The 17,172-nt window shown below is 45.4% G+C and overlaps 2 protein-coding genes across 2 annotated transcripts; both read right to left on the reverse strand.

The window, feature by feature from the left end:
- Positions 1-304: 304 nt before the first annotated feature.
- Positions 305-8,713, reverse strand: b3gnt2a (UDP-GlcNAc:betaGal beta-1,3-N-acetylglucosaminyltransferase 2a). The gene is made up of 2 exons (XM_074683763.1): positions 8,397-8,713; positions 305-2,989 (listed from the first exon to the last, which is right to left on the reverse strand). Exon 2 carries the CDS (start codon positions 2,969-2,971, stop codon positions 1,781-1,783), a length of 1,191 nt encoding a protein of 396 aa, XP_074539864.1. The 5' UTR covers positions 2,972-2,989; positions 8,397-8,713; the 3' UTR covers positions 305-1,780.
- Positions 8,714-10,642: 1,929 nt separating this feature from the next.
- commd1 (copper metabolism (Murr1) domain containing 1) lies at positions 10,643-16,664 on the reverse strand. Its single transcript, XM_074682389.1, has 3 exons — positions 16,451-16,664; positions 12,362-12,652; positions 10,643-12,201 (listed from the first exon to the last, which is right to left on the reverse strand). Exons 1-3 carry the CDS (start codon positions 16,622-16,624, stop codon positions 12,094-12,096), a joined length of 573 nt encoding a protein of 190 aa, XP_074538490.1. The 5' UTR covers positions 16,625-16,664; the 3' UTR covers positions 10,643-12,093.
- Positions 16,665-17,172: the final 508 nt, after the last annotated feature.

Below are 17,172 nucleotides of genomic sequence, written 5' to 3' on the forward strand. Positions count from 1 at the left end.
GACGGGCTCAGAGCCTGTAACGTTTCAGGAAGGATCCTCCTGGAAGCGAGCTTTGTGTCAAAGAGGAAGTTGATCTTCTGCATCAGGAAAACCTCGATCTGTCTGCGCCTTGGACAGTCTGGGTGGAGCTGGGTGACTGACGTATTTTATCAAGTCTGAAAAAACTGCACAACAGCGGCTTAAACGTGGTTAAACATGACGTACAGCTGCGTTTTTAACCTCTGATAACTGACGAAAATAAAAGTTTCGGAACAAAAACAGTACGACATGTAGAGACAGAGCTGAGACTTTAATCCTCATCATCCCTAACCTCAGATTACAGAGCCTCATTCATCAAACGCTGTTTATAAAAACACACAGAGAGTGGAGGTGGAAACACAGTTAGTCTGTTGCTGTCCAAAATGACCACAAATACTGATCGGCCAAACACCAAGACCTGAAACCTTCACAAACTCAGTTTAGTCCTAACAGTCCCAGAATCCTCGAAAAACAGACGAAAACTCTGATTATGGAAGTTTAACGATAAAAAGGCCTCACCCACAGCTTCTTATTTATTAATTTAAAGGGACAGTTCATTTTTTTAGCTACTGAAAATCAGCTCCACAATAGGCCTCAGCTCCACCACCTGATGGCGCTCCTCAAAGAAACTACAACTCTGTAAAAACTGGAGTCCAATCCACATTCACCTGCCAGGTCCAGACACCTGTCGGAGACCCCGATAAGATCTGACCCTCCTGACCCCTCAGGCCACAAGTCTCAGGGCCACTAAGGCCACTCAGGTCAAAGACAGCCCCACAGCGCCCCTGGTGGACAGTTGGTCTGCCTGTAAATCACTGCTAACAATACCTTGGGCTAACCTCAGGTGCGGCACAGGAAGGTGGAAGTATGGCACAGGTAGGTGGCAGTGTGGCACAGGTAGGTGGAAGTGTGGCACAGGACAGTGGCAGTGTGGCACAGGAAGTTGCAGTGTGGCACAGGAAGTTGCAGTGTGACACAGGACAGTGGCAGTGTGGCACAGGAAGGTGGCAGTGTGGCACAGGACAGTGGCAGTGTGGCACAGGAAGGTGGCAGTGTGGCACAGGTAGGTGGAAGTGTGGCACAGGACAGTGGCAGTGTGGCACAGGAAGGTGGAAGTGTGGCACAGGTAGGTGGCAGTGTGGCACAGGTAGGTGGCAGTGTGGCACAGGTAGGTGGCAGTGTGGCACAGAAATGTGGCAGTGGCATGTAATTTTAAATTTATAATCCTATTGAAATTATTTTTATTGTAACTCTTTTTATTTTGTAGATTTTCACCTCATTTTATGAACTTGTTTTGTTTTCCTTCATTTTTATGAACTTGTTCAACTTGTGTCAGACATCATATCTGTCCTCTGTCAGGTGAATGTGGATGTTCCGTTTGACAGACTTTTACCAAAAATGAGAAAAACCTTAGCTGTGATTTCAGTTTTTGCAGTGAAACACTGACCCTTTGACGTGCTGGTCGTCTGTTTGTGTCTTCAGGTTTTTAAAGAGACAAACATCGAACCAAAGGTGAAACCTGTGATCTGAGCTTCATGAAGCAGAGTTCACAGAGGCAGAGGTGACTCAAAGCTCCACAGGAGGGAAAATGCCAGAAGCGGAGAAACCTCTGAGCTTAAAATGACTCAAACCCTCGATCCTGTCAGCAGGTCCAGGTTCTAGGATTTTCATGACAGACTACCTGGACTTTGGAAACCCTGAGAGTCCGGTGCAGCCCTGGATTTGGCCTCATTGACATATAAACAAAGTCTGACGCTGGGGTTCACTGACAGTCCAGCTCAGGATGGATGATCCAGGGCCAGATCCTCAGCATCTCCTGGGGGGTCAGGCTGTGGACCAGCATCAGGACCCGGTACACACATGGGTTGTCCCTGTACTTGGGGTCAATACCAAAGGTCCTGAAGCCCTGGTGCCTCTCGGGGCCCAAACCCAGCTTCTTCAGACACATCCCCGTGTAGACGTCGTCTATGGGATAGAGGACCACCTGCTGAGACGCGCTGTGGAGGCGCAGAGCCAGATCCCCGGAGTACAGGTACCCACCTCCTCCGGCGTACGGCGGGTACAGTCCGCTGAAGACGCTCTCTGGGATGAAATACTTGAGTTTGCGGTTCCGGTGTGGACCGGCGTTACTGATCACGTCCCCGATGAAGAGCTCCTTAGACCTGCTCTCCGACAGGTTCCCCAGGAACTCCAGAATCCGTATCGTGTTCACGAAGACGTCATCGTCCCCTTTGAAGACAAACTTAGCCTGGGAACAGTTCTGGCTGAACCACTCCAGGAAGAGGACCTCCTTCACGGTGAGGTTGAAGAAGGAGTCCCTGTAGTCCCACTGGATGATGTCTTTGTGGAGCGCCCCCTCGTGGTGCAGCATTCCCTGCAGGTCTGGGTGGTGGTCTGAGGGTAAGGTGCTGCCCAAAAGAAACACGGTGGCCACAGTCTGGTTGGCGAAGACGCCGGCCCGGCCCCACGTCTCTCTGATGGCCTGGCGCCGGTCGAAGTGCGGCATCAGAGACTTGATGACGAGGAGCAGGAAGGGCGTGTCCTCGCACACCCGGGGCTGGTCTATCAGCACGGGGTACGTCCTGCACCGCATGTGGAGAAGGAAGTCCTGAAAGCGCCCTGGCAGGACGTTGTAGTCCAAGATTTGCCTGCGGACTCTGTAGTCCGGCTCGCATGGGTCAGTGGGCCCAGTATCGTTCAGCCAATCAGGAAGCTCGATGGCAGAGAGGACAGAGTTCACGTTAGGGTTGGAGAGTAGGTCCAGGCGCTGCTGCTCCCGGTTCCAGAAGGACTTACTCGGGACCAGCTGGCGCCAGAACCTCTGGGACGGGATGAGGATCTTCTGGCGGCCGCTCTTATCGCTCCTCAGGTTCCACGTGACGGCCACCAGGAGGCAGAAGAGGACGTTGAGCAGCAGGCAGAGCAGACTGACTCTTCTGCGGCCCACGGGCATGTTTCCTCCTCTCTGCACCTGAACAGGGAGGACACACAGCGACAAACATGGAGTCAAAAGGAGGAGCAGAGGAGGACTGAGGGATCAGGACTCTGGACTCACAGCCAAGCCCGGGAACAGGGGCGCGTTTGGAAACATGACAGCGACTGAAGGAGGAACAGGATCCGGTCTCTGGAAACTTCTCCTAACCCTCAGCTCACCGTGTTAGAGCTCAGACACTCTCTAACCTCCTCCTCCTCCTCCTCCTCCTCCTGCTCCTCCGACAGCAGAATCACACATTTCCAATTCAGACAAACACAAGAGCCTCTGTTACATCAGCACGTCAGCTCTGTGTCACTGTTTATCAGCCGCAAACACACACACACACACACACACACACACACACACACCCACACACACACACACACACACAGCTAGCTCTAACACCAGGTCCTGCTCCTAGCATAAAGTCAGAGCGTTAGCCTCCACAGGAAACCATCACCATGCTAAAGCAGAGCGATCAGACCGTCAGTGACATGAGACAAACATGACTCAAGGTCAAATCCATGAGATCAGACTCATCATGACGCAAAAAGTCAGAAGTCAAGCCCTACCTGCAGACTTTAACCTCCACCATTAGCCCCTGAAATGTTGTGATTTATTACGTTTGGATCAGAAACAGTAACATTCATTTTCATTTCTCACAGAGCGGGCTGGAGGTGACCAGCCTACTCCTCCAAGGGCTTTGAGAAAACCACCGACAAATTATTCATCAAAATGTGCGGCGGCTTGATCGGGAATGATGTGCTATGACCTTTTTTCACTAATTTGCGAAAATTTTGCTGAGGTTTTGGCAGAAAACAGCAAAAAATGTCTCAAAAGAATGAATGCACTGCAAAAACTGAAATCTTATCAAGTGTTTTTGTCTTTTTTTTAAGTAAAAATTGTCTTATTATACTCGATGTGAGCCACTTTCAACTTATCAATCCAGAAAAATGTCTTGTTTCAAGTTATCAGAGTACAAAAATGAGGTTTGAATCGTTTGTAACCGGTAAAAAAAATCTGCCAATGGAACAAGAAAAAATTGCTTGAAAATTTCCTTGAGACCAGAACAATGTCTTAATACAAGTAACTTTTCTCTTCTCCCATTGGCAGATTTTTTTTACTGGTTACGAGGAATTCAGACCTAATTTTTGTCCTTAAATAACTTTAAACAAGACATTTTTCTGGATTGGTGAAGTGAATTTGGCTCATATTGAGCCTAAAAAGGAATTTTCTTCTGAAAATAAGACAAAAACACTTGATAAGATTTCAGTTTTTGCAGTGTGGGAATCTTTTACTCTCCCTCCCAAGTTTCCACTTACTTTGAGATGCTAAAACTTCAGCATACTTTCACTTACAGACTCCATTTTTGCTTTAAAATGTTCACTGATTTTTTGGCTATTCATGTTTGACCTCACTTTTAGATATCTTTTACAGTTTTTGAGATTTTACTGTTTAAGCAACATGAACTTTTCAGATTTTGCCCTGAAACCTCAGCTCCTAGAGTGCAGAACTTCTTCTTCCTAGAGTGAGAGAGGCTGCTGATGAGACGTCACAACTTTCCTGATCAAATCATCATAACTTCCAAAATCTGCACAGTAGAAAAATAAAAAATACATTAAAATGTTCCCTGACTTCTCCTGCTACTTACAAACAGACTATTTTACCAAAAAATTGTACTGTTTTGCCAAAAAATGCCCAAATGTGAGAGAAAAACTCATGTGCCTGTGACCTGGTGTACTGTTATTTTCTGACCTGTTGGAACATCTCAGCTCCATTCAGAACTATAGTTGTAGATCCCTGTCCTGCCCTCATTTCTTCCTCTTCTGACTTGGGAAGAACATCAGCGTGTTCATCAGAGTCTCCAGATTCTTACTGTGTTTTCATTTTTCTTCTAGCCCTTAGGGTTTCAGCATAAGTGCAGGGTGTTCGGACCCACGTCCAAACCCAATACTCCTGCTTTAAATCAATGGGCACAAAGGAGTTCAAAAGTTCCACTGACGGATCACACCATAGACATTATATACGTAGACGCCTCATTGACTGGCGCTGCCTATTGGAGCTGACATAGCTGCCGGCCGCCATCTTGGATGGGTCTCGTACGCCGCCCCTGTGCATTTATAATACTGAGAAAAGTGTAGAATGCACAACTATTATGAGCATAACTCAACCAATTTTTACTTGGTTTTCACACAGATAAGTTTGTTACAAACAACAGAGATCTACTAATAATACAGGACGCGGTCACACATTTTAATACATTCTTCAAATAAAAATACTTTTTATTTTGCTGTTTTTTGTCGTGCAATGAGACAGGACAGTGAGACGAACGAATGTATGAGCAACAACATCTTTGTGGTCATACATATATACTCATATTTACTTATGTAAATATATATATATATATATATATATATATATATATATATATATATATATATATATATATATATTTATGTATTCACAATGCCATCTTCACACAAATTTTCTAATATAATAATAATATTAATTATTGTATATATATATATATATATATATATATATATATATATATATATATATATATATATATATATATATATATATATATATATATATATATATATAAATATACCTGTATGTATGTATATATATAAATTAACGTGTATGTATTCACAATGCCAACTTCACACATATTTTCTAATATAATCATAATAATATTAATTATTATAATAATATTAATTATTATGATTATAATAATAAGTATTTCACTATACTTAATTGTTGTTAAATTAATAATAATGATGGCAACATCAGCCACAATATAAATGAAATTAAATTTAACTGTAGTATGGCTGCTTATAAGAACAAAGATAAAAAAAATAGATAATTAGTAGAAAAACAGTAATATTAATAATTTGTTATATGGATCGACCAATTCCGTTAGTTATAACGACATAAAATGAAAAATGGTCAATAAAACAGAATTGTTGTGAAGTCTTACTTGTGAAAGGTAATCCCACGTGTTCTGCTCTCAATATTGCGCCGGTTAAAGCAACTGTAGGCTGCACAAAACACCGGCATAATTAATCACTTTGTGCTCAATCCGTTTGTGTCTGCTGCAGTGGCGTTTTCTCCCGGAGGCCAAGGGAAGCCATGCTTCCTCACTTTTTTCAGACTGTAGCTGTGTTTTAATGAAAATACTCCTTTATAACAGTTTCGATAATTCTTCAGTGTTTCATCACTGTCATCTCCCCCTTATTTCTCTCCTCTACTTATTGAGCATTTTACGATGTGTAAAACAGCGCCCTCCTAAATGTTATGCTGCGAATGCGTGGTGAAAATACGATACTGCACGCTGTTGTCCGCAAGGAAGCCAAGCAGAGTTGGCATCCCTTGGTGAAAAAAAAAAAGAATGATTAACCAATCAGATGAGGCTGCGGTCATGACACTGCTCACCTGTGATTGGCCAAGACCGTTTCAAGGGAAGCCACCCTGTCTTTGGCCTCAAACCAATCAAATCACAGTATCCTCATCATCAAGCCACTGAATGAAATCAACGAGATTAGCACATTAGCAGTGTGCATGAAGCGGCCGGTTGTGCGTTTGAGTGGGCGGTTGAGTAAATTAATAAGACATTTAAGCTAAGTCAAGAGGACAATGTACGTGTGTGAATTAGTGAGTGAGTGTGGGAGAGTGAAAGGGTGTGTGTAGGTGTTCAAAGTAAGTAAAATGAGCGCTCTCTGGGCGCTCTAACAGGTCATTCCATTACATGAAAAAGCGATATACAAACTGCAACATAGCCTTTTATGTACCCCACTCCCTAAAAATCATACAGATTAGAGGCTTTGTCTCACTTGGCTTCCTCAAAAAAAATCCCCACGCCACGCCACTGGTCTGCTGCTGGAATGCAGTGAGGAGACCCATCCAATATGGCGGCGACGCGCTAAGCGGTTCAGTACGTAATGGGGCGCCTATGTATATATGTCTATGCATCACACCCATTGTGACATCATCATCACCATGGTAACCACACAGCTGTGAATACTGACTGATGAGGTCACTAGGGGACAGAGAAACACATGTGTTTGTTTATTATGCCTAAACTGCCAACATAAACAGGGGTTAATGGACTCATAGATCTAAACCACTTTATACTAACACACACATTTACACATTTACACATTCACAGTCGGGACAAACTGCCTCACCAACCACACACTATCTTCCTCTCTATCAACCATTTTACCTGATGTTTCTAAAACTTGAAGGGTAAAAACAGACGCACAGACTGGATGAGGGTGGGGATGGGTGGGGATGGGTGGGGAAACAGAAATGCAGAGATGTCTGACACACAGAGATTAACAGTGCAGCTCAGAGCAAACTGACCTAAGGTTCAGAGTGTGGCACCGTCTCTAAAGGACTGCAGACTGGTCCAGTCCCTGGTCCTGCAGACTGCAGGTGGTCTCTCTGCTGCTCCCTGACCCTCTGTGGGGGACTCTGGTTTCAGGTGAACTCTGGTCTGCCTTTACCCAGTTTTAATTCAGCTTCATCAGCTCCTCTAAAACACATTTCACACTGAGAGGTCATCTAGTGTTAAAAGAAGATTCAGAGTTTACTGCATCACACAGGAGCGACTAAAACCCCGCTCCAGAAGGGACGTCCTGACTGTGTTTTAAATCCACCACAGCTCACCTGACCATGAGGACCAGCGTGAAGCCGTGACAGAAACCAGCAGCCGGAGACAGGCGCTGGTTTCAGGTAGAAATGACCCAGAGCTGAAGAGACGAGGCTGTGCAGACAGACCCCCTGCAGAGTCACCACCTTTGCCCCTTGAGTTTCACTTTGACCTCTTTACTGTTTCACTTTGACCTCTTTACTGTTTCACTTTGACCTCATTTCTCAGAATAAGGAGAAAAATTATCGAATAGAATCACAAAAAAAGATCAAACCTGTCAGAGCATTACTCTCTGACTTCCTGGTGTTTTATCCTCCTATACCAAACACATCCCCACCCTGCTCCACCCTGTGTGTGTGTGTGTGTGTGTGTGTGTGTGTGGTGTCAGGTATGAGACTGACACTGACACACACACACACACACACACACACACACACACACACACACACACACACACACACACACACACACACACACACGCTGCTGCTGAGGCTCAGACCCGTTGGTCTGTCTTATCTTATCACGTCAGCTGTTCCACTTTACGGCCCTGCTGGTTAATCCAGGTGTTTCATGTTCCGTGTGTTCGGGTTTATCTCGGGCCCGGAGGCTTCGAGTCGCAGGTTAACACCGGTCAGACTCTGTGGGACCCCTTTCTGGACCGGACTGTGCTAAAGTTACAGTCTGTCCCCAAAGCCAGTTTAACCTGAGCCCAGGTGTTCTCACACATCTCCCTCCGCGCGCGCTCACCTGTCGGATCGGCTCCTCATGTCCTCGTGCTGAGATCCAGCAGGTGATCGGCGGGCTGTAGCGTCCTCACATGGACCGGACCAGGAACCGGACCAGGGACTGAACGCGCCGTCTTCCTCCTTGTGCTGTCAGAGACCTGCCCGCGCTGATCCGCGTTAAAATCCAGAGTCCTCATCAGTCCTGAGTCCTCTAACTCCCTGAGAAAACTCCCCGAGTCCTCCCTCCGAGCCTAACCCTCACTGTTCCTCTGCGCGTGTCCGTGGGGAGCTGCGCGCGCACTGACTCCTCCCTCAGGTTGAACCGGGACGCTACAAAGTCTGAGCTGTCCCCTGAAAAACCTCCTCCTGGCCGTGGTCCTGAGACCCCGAGGGCTGCAGACAGCAGGGGCGTAGCTACAATTAGGCAAACACAGGCAGTTGCCTGGGGCCCCAAGATTCCCAGGGGCCCCCAAAGCATCTCTTAAAAACTGATTTATGAAGTTCTCTTCAATTGAAAGCATTTCTTTTTTCTAAATCTTACTTCACATGCTTCAAAATCCATCAAAAGTCTTAATCTGTAATGATGGTTTTGGGTCCTCCCCCTCCCTTCTTATTCAATGGGCTATTCCACGTTACAACACATCTGAACATTTGATTCAGGAAGAAAGTGGAAAAAACACTTTTTTTCCCATTTTTTTTCTTATTTCCAACCAAGTGTGAAATAAAACCAATGTTGCTCTGAGATCTGAGATAAACATATCAGACTTTTAGGATTTTAAGGACTTTATCTAGCCCAGGAAACAGGATCATTTTCTCTAAATCAAACTTTTTGAGTTGCTGATAAACATTATTGTACAAAATCTCTTTTTTGGATACATAACTCACTGGACAGAGGGTCAAATAAAAATACATTCACTTTAAAATGATAGTACCAAAAAGTATGGTAACTGTAAATATCACCTCTTTCAGTAGATTTTTTTCCAGTTTGATGTTGTGCTTGATATTTACATATTTTTTCTTTACTAAATTATTTTTTCAATATTTACCTGTTGTAATGTTTTTCACTTCATACTTTCTTGTTTGTTCCTGTTACTCTGTAAATTCCCCACTGTGGGACAAATAAGCTTTAATGGACCATAAAAGATTTCAAATCCAGGACAAAGTGGACTAAATGATGGATTCACTTTTTTCTAAATCAAACTAAAGTCCAGAACTTGAGGAAATGCATTTAGTTGCGTTAAGTTACCATGTACCAGATTAGCACTGTGTCATGCCTTGATTCTGGGAAAGAGACAGTGGACCCAGGGAAGGCCAGTCTAGCTCTGAGGAACATGAGTTACAAGGACATGGAGGGCCCCATTGACTGGGTTTGCCTTGGGCCCCCAAACCACTAGATACACCCCTGGCAGACAGGCTTTGTCTCTGTCAATGAATAAAAAGGGGGGGGGGGGGGGGGGGGGGGGGGGTGAATGAGAAGGGGGGGGTGAATGAGAAGGGGGGGGGTGAATGAGTGGGTGAAAGTGGGCTCCCTCAGACAGGGACTCCACAGAGTCCTCCTGTAAACAGAGCATCAGGGACTGGACCACTGTGAACCGGTTTATCTCCAGCCTGCAGGAGTCTGGCTCCACAGACCTGGGTCTGATGATAAGGGTGTGGGAGGGTCAGGGTCCATTTCCTGGTCTTCATACAACCCCCCAGGGACTGATCCTTACAGAGGGCCACAGAAAAACCAGGACTCCCTCACTGACTCCAAACACTGATCCCAGAATATCCAGACTTTCATCCTCAGATTACGACTTTTCTCTGTTTCGGCGGATTTTCCTGTTCTGTTTTTTTTTTTAAGTTTAAAAGTCTAAATTAATTCCCCAAATTCTGACTTAATGTTTAGATTTCTGATACCAGCGTCAGATTTTTGAGATTAAAATCAACGTTTTGAGAAAAAACCACCTGAGTGTGGAGATTAGAGTTATAATTCTGGTGAAAAGTCAGTTTGTGGATTACAGTCTGAACCCTCAGGAAGTCCTGATCCAGACTCTGATCCCTGAAACCTTTCCTCTGATAAAAACAGGTTTGTGCACAGATCTCCCCTCTTCAGTGGCAAACTTGGAATTTTCTTTCCTATTCTTTTTGTCCTCTTCTGTTTGCTGTAGTTTGTTTTATTTTCTGTTCCTCCCTCATACGGAGCTGGATCTGAACCAGCTGAACAGGATGTGAGCAGAGCTGTGACGCTGCAGAGACAGAGACAGAGATCAGCTCAGTTTGGTCCAAAGAGACGTTTATTAAACTTCTACAAACAGAAAAACAGAAACTGGAAACAACACAGCTGGAGGGGTTAAAGACTTTTATCAGGGCTGTGTGAGCGTCTCCACCCTCCAACGCTCAGAGGCCTCAGCCTGTGATAGCTTTAACCGCCGTGACAGCAGCCGAGGATGATGACGGGCACAATGAGGCGTGACGAGGCATGAGGAGGCGTGACGAGGCGCAGAGCGTTGACTCTGAGGTTTGAGGTTCAGAGACTGTCAGCTGATCAGCCAGGGGTTAAACACTTCACTGACTTTAGCCACAGAGCAGGAAAATAAAAACTGAGTCAGAGTCTGGGTCTGCAGCAGAGTCTGGGTCTGAAGCAGAGTCTGGGTCTGCAGCAGAGTCTGGGTCTGAAGCAGAGTCTGGGTCTGCAGCAGAGTCTGGGTCTGCAGCAGAGTCTGGGTCTGAAGCAGAGTCTGGGTCTGCAGCAGAGTCTGGGTCTGCAGCAGAGTCTGAGTCTGCAGCAGAGTCTGGGTCTGCAGCAGAGTCTGGGTCTGCAGCAGAGTCTGAGTCTGCAGCAGAGTCTGGGTCTGAAGCAGAGTCTGGGTCTGCAGCAGAGTCTGAGTCTGCAGCAGAGTCTGGGTCTGCAGCAGAGTCTTAGTCTTCAGCAGAGTCTGGGTCTGCAGCAGAGTCTGGGTCTACAGCAGAGTCTTAGTCTTCAGCAGAGTCTGGGTCTGCAGCAGAGTCTGGGTCTACAGCAGAGTCTGGGTCTGGGTCTGCAGCAGAGTCTGAGTCTGAGTCTGCAGCAGAGTCTGAGTCTGGGTCTGCAGCAGAGTCTGAGTCTGCAGCAGAGTCTGAGTCTGGGTCTGCAGCAGAGTCTGAGTCTGCAGCAGAGTCTGGGTCTGCAGCAGAGTCTGGGTCTGCAGCAGAGTCTGAGTCTGCAGCAGAGTCTGGGTCTGCAGCAGAGTCTGGGTCTGCAGCAGAGTCTGGGTCTGCAGCAGAGTCTGGGTCTGGGTCTAGGTCTGCAGCAGAGTCTGGGTCTGGGTCTGGGTCTGCAGCAGAGTCTATGGGACTTCTGACAGCAAAGGCCAACAGGAACCATTAGAAAGAAGTTCCTGGAACTACTGATTCTGGTTGAAAGTGTTTTTAACTCCCCAAAGCAGCCCGGGTCTTAAAAACTGGTCTGATTGGGGGGGGGGTCTGATGGGTAAGTTCCCTGGAGCTTCAGGTGATTGTTCCTGAACAGGTCCCGGTGCTGGAAAGACTCAGAGAGAACCCCTTTAGGCCCGTAGAGGAGTCAGACCGGCTCTGCACAGTGAACCAGCTGCAGATCTCAACACGTCCCACATCTGAGCAACCCCGTTCAACCGGCCGGACCAGCTGCAGAGGGGAGGCCTCCCAGCAGGGGGCGGAGTTATCTGAGCCACACCTCTCAGCTCCGCGGGCTCAGACAAACCCCACCCCCAGGTCAGGGTCTAGGAGCGCTGCACGATCCCCTCCATGCTCCTCTGGATGTCAGACAGCTTCCTCAGCACCTGGGTCACCGTGGACTCGTCCAACTCCAGACACACAAAGTCCGAGTCCTGGACACAGACAGGGGGGAGTAAAGATTAGTGAGGTCTGAGGAAGCAATAACAGGAGGGGAACCAATCATCATCATCATCATCATCATGGCATCCATGCTGAAAACCCTCCAGAGACCCCTCAGTCCCCTTAGACCCCCTCAGACCCCCTCAGTCTCACCTGTCCGGCTCTGCCCAGCTCCAGCTCCATCAGAGCCACCGGCCCGCCGTGCGCCGCGTCCCCCCGGCTGGCTGCGGTCTGGAGGTCCACCCTCCAGGAGAGGCCCCTGAGGCCGGGCTCCCAGCGGCTCTGGGCCAGCAGGCTCTCCCTGACCCGGACCCTCTGGCTCCTCCAAAAGCGCGAGAGGGCGGCGGCTTGCTCGGCACTCACCCCGCCGCCGCCCTGCCTCTTGGTCTGCGCCGTGAGGAAGGCCTCCAGCTGGGCGTGGTCCATGTCGGCTGTGGCTATAGACTGAGAGACAGAGAGAGAGAGAGGGGGATCAGCCTAGACCTGAGTCTCTGCAGGTCTACAGACACTGTGGGGCAGGTCTCCATGTCCTCTGTGGTCCTGCTGAGAATCAAGTGCTGTGATTGGACCAGCTTCTCTGTGTCAGGGACTGGTTCTGGAGGAGACAGGGATCACCTGTACAGACAGGTGGGTCAGTGCTGCCCCCTGCTGGCTGAGGCTGGAACAGAAACAGGGTAAACTGTGGCTGAGTGTGGTTCACTCAGAAGCTGTGTCCCAATTCAGGGGCTGCAGCCTTCGGAGGACCTGGCCTTTGTAGCCTGTGTAGACCGCAAAGGCCGAACTGAATTGAGACGGTCTGGTCTACGAAGCATTTCCTGTTTGTCACCCTCGACGTCACACAGCGCCGTCCTCACCTGTCAGGCCTACATTACTTTTAAACACACGTAAACCAAAACCTCACATTTAAAATAGGATGATTTTTACTATCTTTTTATTACTATACTTTTTTTTTTTACTTTACTTATTACTTACTTTATTATTATTATTATTATTATTATTATTATTAATTATTATTATTATCATCATCATCATCATCACCATTTACATGAGAGTAAAGCAACAACTTACATTTTCAACATATGATCAAGGGCTGGGGGGATGATAAATGAAAAAGTATAAAATACAAGCTGCTGGATTGATTTAATGTCTTTTGTGAATTCCCTGTAAAAAAAATAAATATATATAAAAAACACCAAGTAAGTTTTTTTCCCAAGAGAATTTACATTTATGAACATATTTTTTTATATGAGAAGATTCATAAAGAACTGTTTTTCCTCAGTATATTACGTGTAAAGAGCCCAAACACATTTTTACACAGAAAAACAAAATATTCTTTGATGTTTTAGAAACACTTCACATAGTTGTTGCCAGAAATCCTTCATATCTGGATAAAACAGGACTCCTTTTGGAGTTCAGCCGTGTCCATCATCTTTGGCGTTCATACGCAATGAATCTTGGGATATGTGAGGCTATGAAGGATTCACCGAACCCGTCCTTTGCGGCCCCCGAAACGGAGGACGGATTCGTCGGCCACATTTGGAGGAGCCTCCGTATTGGGACAGCCTCTGACGCACCGCTGTGACGTAATCGGTCTTCAAATCCAGCCTCCGTAGTCTGCAGCCCCTGAATTAGGACATAGCTAGAGACTTTGTTGCTACAGTTAGTGACTTTCCAGACCCCGCTGGGAGTTTCTTTAAAGACATCACTTCCTGTGACCTTTGTAGAGTTTGGAGAATCTGCTGTGAAGCCTCCAGTTTCATTTTTATTTATTTATAAACTCAGTTAAGTTGTCAGTTGTTGACACAGAAAACCTGTAAACTACAGAGAAGATTCACAGCAGGAGTTGATCAGTGAATCAGTAAAGAATCAGTAAACTCTTATCAATACCCCCCCTCCCTGCATCTGAAGCCGTTTGTATGTTTAGGAGACAGGAGAAGCAGTGGCGTCGTTAGGCCTAATTTGAGGGGCTGAAGCCCCCCCTAAAGTATCACCAAGCCCCCCTAAATGATTTGAGGTGATTTCAACATACTACTTACACCCTCCGTGGTTTTTGCGGGAGATGTGAAATCGCGAACGACTCGAGTCTTTTGTATAGCTTTTTCAAATGAACGGTGAGAACCGATTCACAGTCGTGAGTGAGCTGTTCGTTCTGAAACGTGCAGGCAATTTGTATTCAGTGCTGACTTCCAAACTAAGACACAGAATTGTTTCTTTTTGTTCACTGAAAAGTGCTGTTCAAAAGAGTCGACTCGTTCGAGAACGTACCTTCTCTCGCGAAAACCATCCCGGTACTAGGACAACTAAAGTTAGGAAACAAAGGCTCTTTTAGTAGTGGAAGGAGATAACACTTTGATAGTAGAAGCTAGCTTAACTAATGAGGTAAAAACGACTCACAAAGGGCACACAAGACCGTTTGGAGGGCTGTAAAGTTTATCTGATGAGGCAGAGACAGGCTAAACTTTCATATTGACTCTGTCTCTTCTTCCTTGTTACTGGACGGACAGTCAAAGTATGGAGTCTGTCTTCTTGTCATGGACTCAGGAGTAAAGCAAGACACAAGACGTCTTTATTTAAGCCATCAATATAGAATGGATATCAGGAAGTTTTTCCAAAAAGTAAGTATTTATCACTGATGGTAGTTAACAATTGACTCCAGCCCCCCGCTAACAGTAATTTATGATTACTATTATCATCATATCATTATGATGACTATAACAATAATAATACATTAACAATAATCACTCCACCATCCCTATTGATCTGTAGGAGTCAGGGCAGAGGAGCACAGGGAATGAGAGGGGAGAGACCTCCACTGGAAAGGTGAGTCTAAAGATAGAGTCATTTGTCTGTAGGACACTGAAAATAAATAAAATAAAATTTGAATTAGTAATATGGTAAAAATGAGATAGCCTAACACTCGGTGGGTAATAAAAACAGCTAAAGCAGAGCAGGTCATAAAATTAGAAGTGATAGATCTGGTCTAAAAAGGAGAAATAAAACAGGTTAAGAGGATTTAAATAAATAAAATAATAACAATAAATTATACTAAATACAATCAGCTGAAAGCCAGACTAAAAAGGTAGGTCTGGGGTTTACTTTTAAAATATGAACAGTAGGAGCTACCCTCAGGTCTTTAGGTAGGCTGTTCCACAGATGGGGGACATGATAATAGAAAGAGGCTTCCCCAAGTGTTTTAGTTCTAACTAGAGGTCGACCGATATGGGTTTTTTGGGGGCCGATGCCGATGCCGATGCTTTCCAAATTTGGGCAGCCGATGCCGATATGCATAGCCGATTTTTCCAATTTGATATTCAGGCCGATTGTTAAATAATATATATTTATCACATTTTTGTGAAACGCAGCAATTTCTGAGCAACTAAAAGAAATCTATTACAACAAGTCGTGTCCAGTCCTCTGAACATTTATTCAGCTTTCAAAACAATGAAATATTTTGTCTGAGTAAACACACAATGTAACAAGCAGCAGTAAACATTCACACTCTTCTTAAAATGTCAAAAAAGAAATGTAAACTTATTAATATAATTTGAATAAAAGTATGTAATGTATCCAAGTGGTTCCACAAGTTTGAGGTGCTCATCTTTTTTGTGCCTGATCAAAAATTGCATCATTTTATACAACGGATCAAAAATCGGCTTTTTAAAAGAAAATACGGCCGATGGCTGATAGAGACAAATGTCCAAATATCGGCCCGATATATCGGCCGGCCGATATATCGGTCTACCTCTAGTTCTAACTTCAGGTACCATTAAAGTCGACTACCTGATGACCTGAGAGCCCTACTTGGCTCAAATGATAAAAGCAAATCTGAAAAATATAAAGGAGAAAGACTTTTAAGAGATTTTTAGACTAATAAAAGAACCTTAAATTCTATTCTAAATCTTTTCTAGTTACTTATGTGCCAAAATTGTATCAATCTGACTTCAAAATACAAAACTATTATTGTGTTGTCTGTGAAAGTCATCCGTCGCCCCTGGTGGAGAGGAGGGGAGGACACAGGGCTGGAGGTGAGGTCTTTAAAATGAATCAGTGAAAACTGTCAGGAGAGTGAACACTGAGCACAAAAACATCTGATGATCAGCTGTTCAACGTCTTCATTCTGTACCACAAAAACCTGAACAGCTGGTTTTGGAGATAATTTATGACGCATTTCTGCTCAAACTGTAGCTGTGTGTAAGTGTGTGTGTGTGTCACTGTGTGTAGGTGCGTGTGTGTGTCCCGTACCCTCAGCAGCCCTCTCATCTTGTCGTGCAGCGCCCTGAACTCCTCCCCGCTCAGCTCGGGGAACAGCTGCTCCTTCAGCACCTCCTCGGTGATCTCCTCCTTGTTGTGGTAAACTCTCTGAGCGATCCCGTTCAGCAGCCCGCTCAGAGACTTTGTGGCTTCCACGTCCGCCATCTTTACTTCACGGCCCAGTCACGTGATGTGCGTGCGGTATATCACGTGGGGACAGTGTAACAGAGGCATCATGGGAGTTGGTGTTTCCTTCGTACACTGACGTTAAACCTTGATTTTCTCAGAGATTATTGATCAGAGATGATTAAACCTCAAACACAGGTCAAAGGGATTAAAATAAGATCAATAAACATGAAGAATATCTAACATCAGGGACCAGAGCACCTTAAAGGGACAGTTCAGTTTTTTTGAAGTGGGGTTGTATGAGCTCTATGTGACCACTAAGGACATTAGATACAGTAGAAAGTTGTCTCCTCTCCCTCAGTAAGACACAAACTTTAATCGATGGTGACGAGGAAATAGACGCTAACAGGGACAGACGGTACCAAATTCAAAGGCTATTTTCTCTGCCTACAAGAACTAAAATCAAAAAGTAATACCACAGTTTAAGAGTACCATACATAAAATATTTTTTAAGTGCATTAAGTCTACGGAAATATAAACATTTATCTGGACCTAACTAACTCATGTGTCCTTCCGCGCAGCGCTAG

This window comes from Halichoeres trimaculatus, unplaced genomic scaffold (assembly GCF_033239565.1).
Source record: "Halichoeres trimaculatus isolate MK-OKI-2021-1 unplaced genomic scaffold, fHalTri1.1 fHalTri1_scaffold_2, whole genome shotgun sequence".
Taxonomy (NCBI): Eukaryota; Metazoa; Chordata; class Actinopteri; order Labriformes; family Labridae; genus Halichoeres; species Halichoeres trimaculatus.